This window comes from Otolemur garnettii, unplaced genomic scaffold (genome assembly GCF_000181295.1).
Source record: "Otolemur garnettii isolate 467f Iridium unplaced genomic scaffold, OtoGar3 scaffold00279, whole genome shotgun sequence".
NCBI classification, from domain to species: Eukaryota; Metazoa; Chordata; class Mammalia; order Primates; family Galagidae; genus Otolemur; species Otolemur garnettii.
Genome location: NW_003852674.1, coordinates 40,195 through 43,592, shown reverse-complemented (window position 1 = coordinate 43,592; position 3,398 = coordinate 40,195). Strand labels below are relative to the sequence as shown.

The window sequence follows — 3,398 nt, the reverse complement described above, 5'->3', positions numbered from 1 at the left end:
GTTAGCACTAACTTTAACACAATTAATGAAAAGGTGCATTTAGCATTATATTCTTACATTGCAAACAAACAAAAGAAATCCAAGAAAATTATTACCTTTTTCAGTGTATAACTCTGTGAAGTTGAACTCAACATATTAACAACCCCAAATTGTTGTGCTTCCATCTGTAGACTTTGTCTTTCCAGCTTCTATAGCTGAGTTTACAGGTCATCCTGTTTGGAAAACAAAAGTATCTTTCTGGTTTAATCAGTGTCAGAGAAAACTGTCTGATTTTGTTGGTTTCAGTGAATTTTGCTATATTAGAGACCAGTAGCCTTCATTATCAGGTACTTAAGCTTTTATATAAATATATTGATTTAATTCACTTTTTTTTATTAAATGATAGCTGTATACATTAATGCAAACATGGGGTACAGTGTAGTGTTTTCATATACATTTTGAAATACTTTAATCAAGCTGGTTCACATAAATTTCATGTCATTTGCATAGTCATTGTGTCAAAACATTTACATTCTATTTCTAGAAAAGTTCACTTGTACCCTTTTTAGACAGAAATATAGGTGATCTTTCTGGTCACCCTCCCACCACCCAGCCACCCTTCTCCCCTTCCCCACCCCCTCCCCATATTCTTGGGCTAGAACACTTTCTAAAAATAGTAACACACATGATATACCATAAGCACAAATAAAATGGTAAATTACATGCAATTTCCCCCCATTCATGTCGGTATCAGATAAAGCAAAATCATGTGTTACTTGAGATTTACCCCAAACCTGGATTTATTGTTTAGATTAATCAATACTAATCCTAAGAAAAATATATGATGGAATTCTCAGAAGTGAGAAAAAGCTGAACTAATTTTTTTTTTTTTTTTTAGAGACAGAGTCTTACTTTGTTACCCTTGGTAGAGTGCCTTGGCGTCACACAGCTCACAGCAACCGCCAGCTCTTGGGCTTAGGTGATTCTCCTGCCTCAGGCTCCCAAGTAGCTGGGACTACAGGAGCTCACCACAACACCCGGCTATTTTTTTGTTGCAGTTTGGCCAGGGCCTGGTTTGAACCCTCCACCCTCGGTATATAGGGCCAGGGCCCTACTCACTGAGCCACACACGCAGCCCAAAGTTGAAATTTTATGTGCAAACTTAAACATTTTACAAACGACAGATGAAGGGTTTGACATACATGTCATTATTTTCATACAAATACTTTTAAGAAACAGGTTAACTCAAATGGAGTGCCAGAAATGATGACAACTGTCTCATTTATTATTTCTCTCTTCGCAGTGTCACTGGTGTTCAAAATCATGGAAAATGGGAACACTACTGCATATTTCATTCTCTTGGGACTTTTTAACCACACAAGAGACCATCAATTTCTATTTGTGATGGCTCTGACAATTTTTTTCACCTCCCTATTGGGCAATGCCCTCATGCTTCTCCTGATTCACCAGGATCATCGGCTCCACACACCTATGTACTTTCTGCTGAGCCAACTGTCCCTCATGGATGTGATGCTGGCTTCCACTATTGTGCCCAAAATGGCTGTTGGATATTTGACTTCAAATCAGTTCATCTCCCCGACTGGTTGTGGGTTGCAAATCTTCTTCTCGATTACCCTGGGTGGTGGAGAGTGCTTCCTCTTAGCAGCCATGTCCTGTGATCGCTATGTGGCTGTATGCCACCCACTTCGGTACCCCATTCTCATGAGCCGGCAATTATGCTTGAGAATGATTTTGGGGTCTTGGGCCCTGGGGGCAGCTGATGGGCTCATGCAGGCAATTACTACCCTGAGCTTTCCATATTGCAGTACACGGGAGATAGATCATTTCTTCTGTGAGGCTCCCATGCTGGTGCGTTTGGCTTGCACTGATACATCTGTCTTTGAGTATGTTATGTACATCTGCTGTGTGCTAATGCTCCTGATCCCCTTATCCCTCATCCTGACCTCCTACAGTCTCATCCTCACTGCTGTTCTCCACATGCGTTCCACAGGAGCCCTCAGGAAGGCCTTAGCCACCTGCTCTTCTCACTTGGCTGTGGTGGGACTCTTTTATGGAGCTGCCATGTTTATCTACATGAGACCCAAATCCTACAGATCAGCTGCCCATGATAGGTGGTGTCAGCCTTCTATACTATCTTCACCCCTATGCTGAATCCCCTCATCTACAGTCTGAGGAACAGTGAGGTCAAGGGAGCCCTGAGAAAGGTATGGGTCCGTTTGTGGCTTTAAATCATGAGTAAGATAACATATGTTTGTTCCAACATTCAAGACCACACAAAGTGATTCTGTATGATTTCCTAAAGAGCAGGAATGCACACTTTAAAATCTATGTCTGTACTGTGTGTATGATTTTGCTTTGAATTACAGATGAATCTTCATTTGGATTTATTTAATGATTGTCATTACCAAATCAAATGCTGATCATTAAAAATCTGTGAATCTGCCTTTATGTCAATGATGTAAAAAATAAAACAAAACTATGAATCTTCAATCCTTAGAAAAATATTTCCACACCACACCCCACAATAAATTTTTCTTTAAATAATGAACTGACTATGCAAGAAATTTTGAGGAATGATGGTTGCCATTTGTTTCAAGTAGAAGTATAGCTTACACACAGTGGAATGCTCACACTTAAGGTGTTCCTGTCAGCCAGCGTGAGCAAATCCCTGCCCTGGTACCTCACGTCCATTATAGAGACACAACTTCCACCTCCTCAGTAAGGATCCTTTTTTGGTGAAACCCCTACCTAAGGTGGACCCCCTAATTTCATTGTTATCCCCATTCTTTAGTTTGTGGTCCCCTAAAATTTCTTATCAATAGAATCAGCAATAGATTTTCTTTTTTATATTTTATTTTTTGTCTCAGCTTAATATATTTTTAAGGATTCCTCTACATTTTTAAATTGATTCATGGTTGGCTCTATTTTACTGCACTGTAGCATTTCATTTTCTGACTATATCAGTGTTTTACTCATTATTTTGCTGATAGACATCTGAGCTATTATCAGTTTGAAGCTGTTATGAATAAAACTGTTATTTACCTCCTTTTTGTGACCATGTGTTTTTACTTCTCTAGAAACTTTTTTTTTAATTTCAGGTTATTATGAGGGTACAGATAACCAGGTCACAATTTTTGAATTTGTTAGGTAGAGTCCCACTTGTAATTCTATCCTAAATTCAAAAGGTGTACCATATACCTCCACCTTGTGCTGTTTAAGTAAGAGCACACAGATCTCCCTTTCCTCTTCCCTGTATCTTACTCCCCTTCAGCCCAGCTTGAAGAGAATTAAATTTTTCTCTTATGTGGGCATGTGTTAGATTATCTACCAGCTTCATAATAAAATTGAGTACATTGGATACTTGCTTCTCCACTTTTGTGATACTTTACTAAGAAAAA

At 39.0% G+C, this 3,398-nt stretch overlaps 1 protein-coding gene across 1 annotated transcript; it reads left to right on the top strand.

The window, feature by feature from the left end:
- The first annotated feature begins 1,242 nt into the window (after nucleotides 1-1,242).
- On the top strand, nucleotides 1,243-2,239 carry LOC100945976 (olfactory receptor 2T8-like). The gene is given in 3 exon segments (XM_012813581.1): nucleotides 1,243-2,107; nucleotides 2,110-2,202; nucleotides 2,205-2,239. Coding segments are annotated over 3 exon segments (993 nt in total).
- The last annotated feature ends 1,159 nt before the right edge of the window (nucleotides 2,240-3,398 follow it).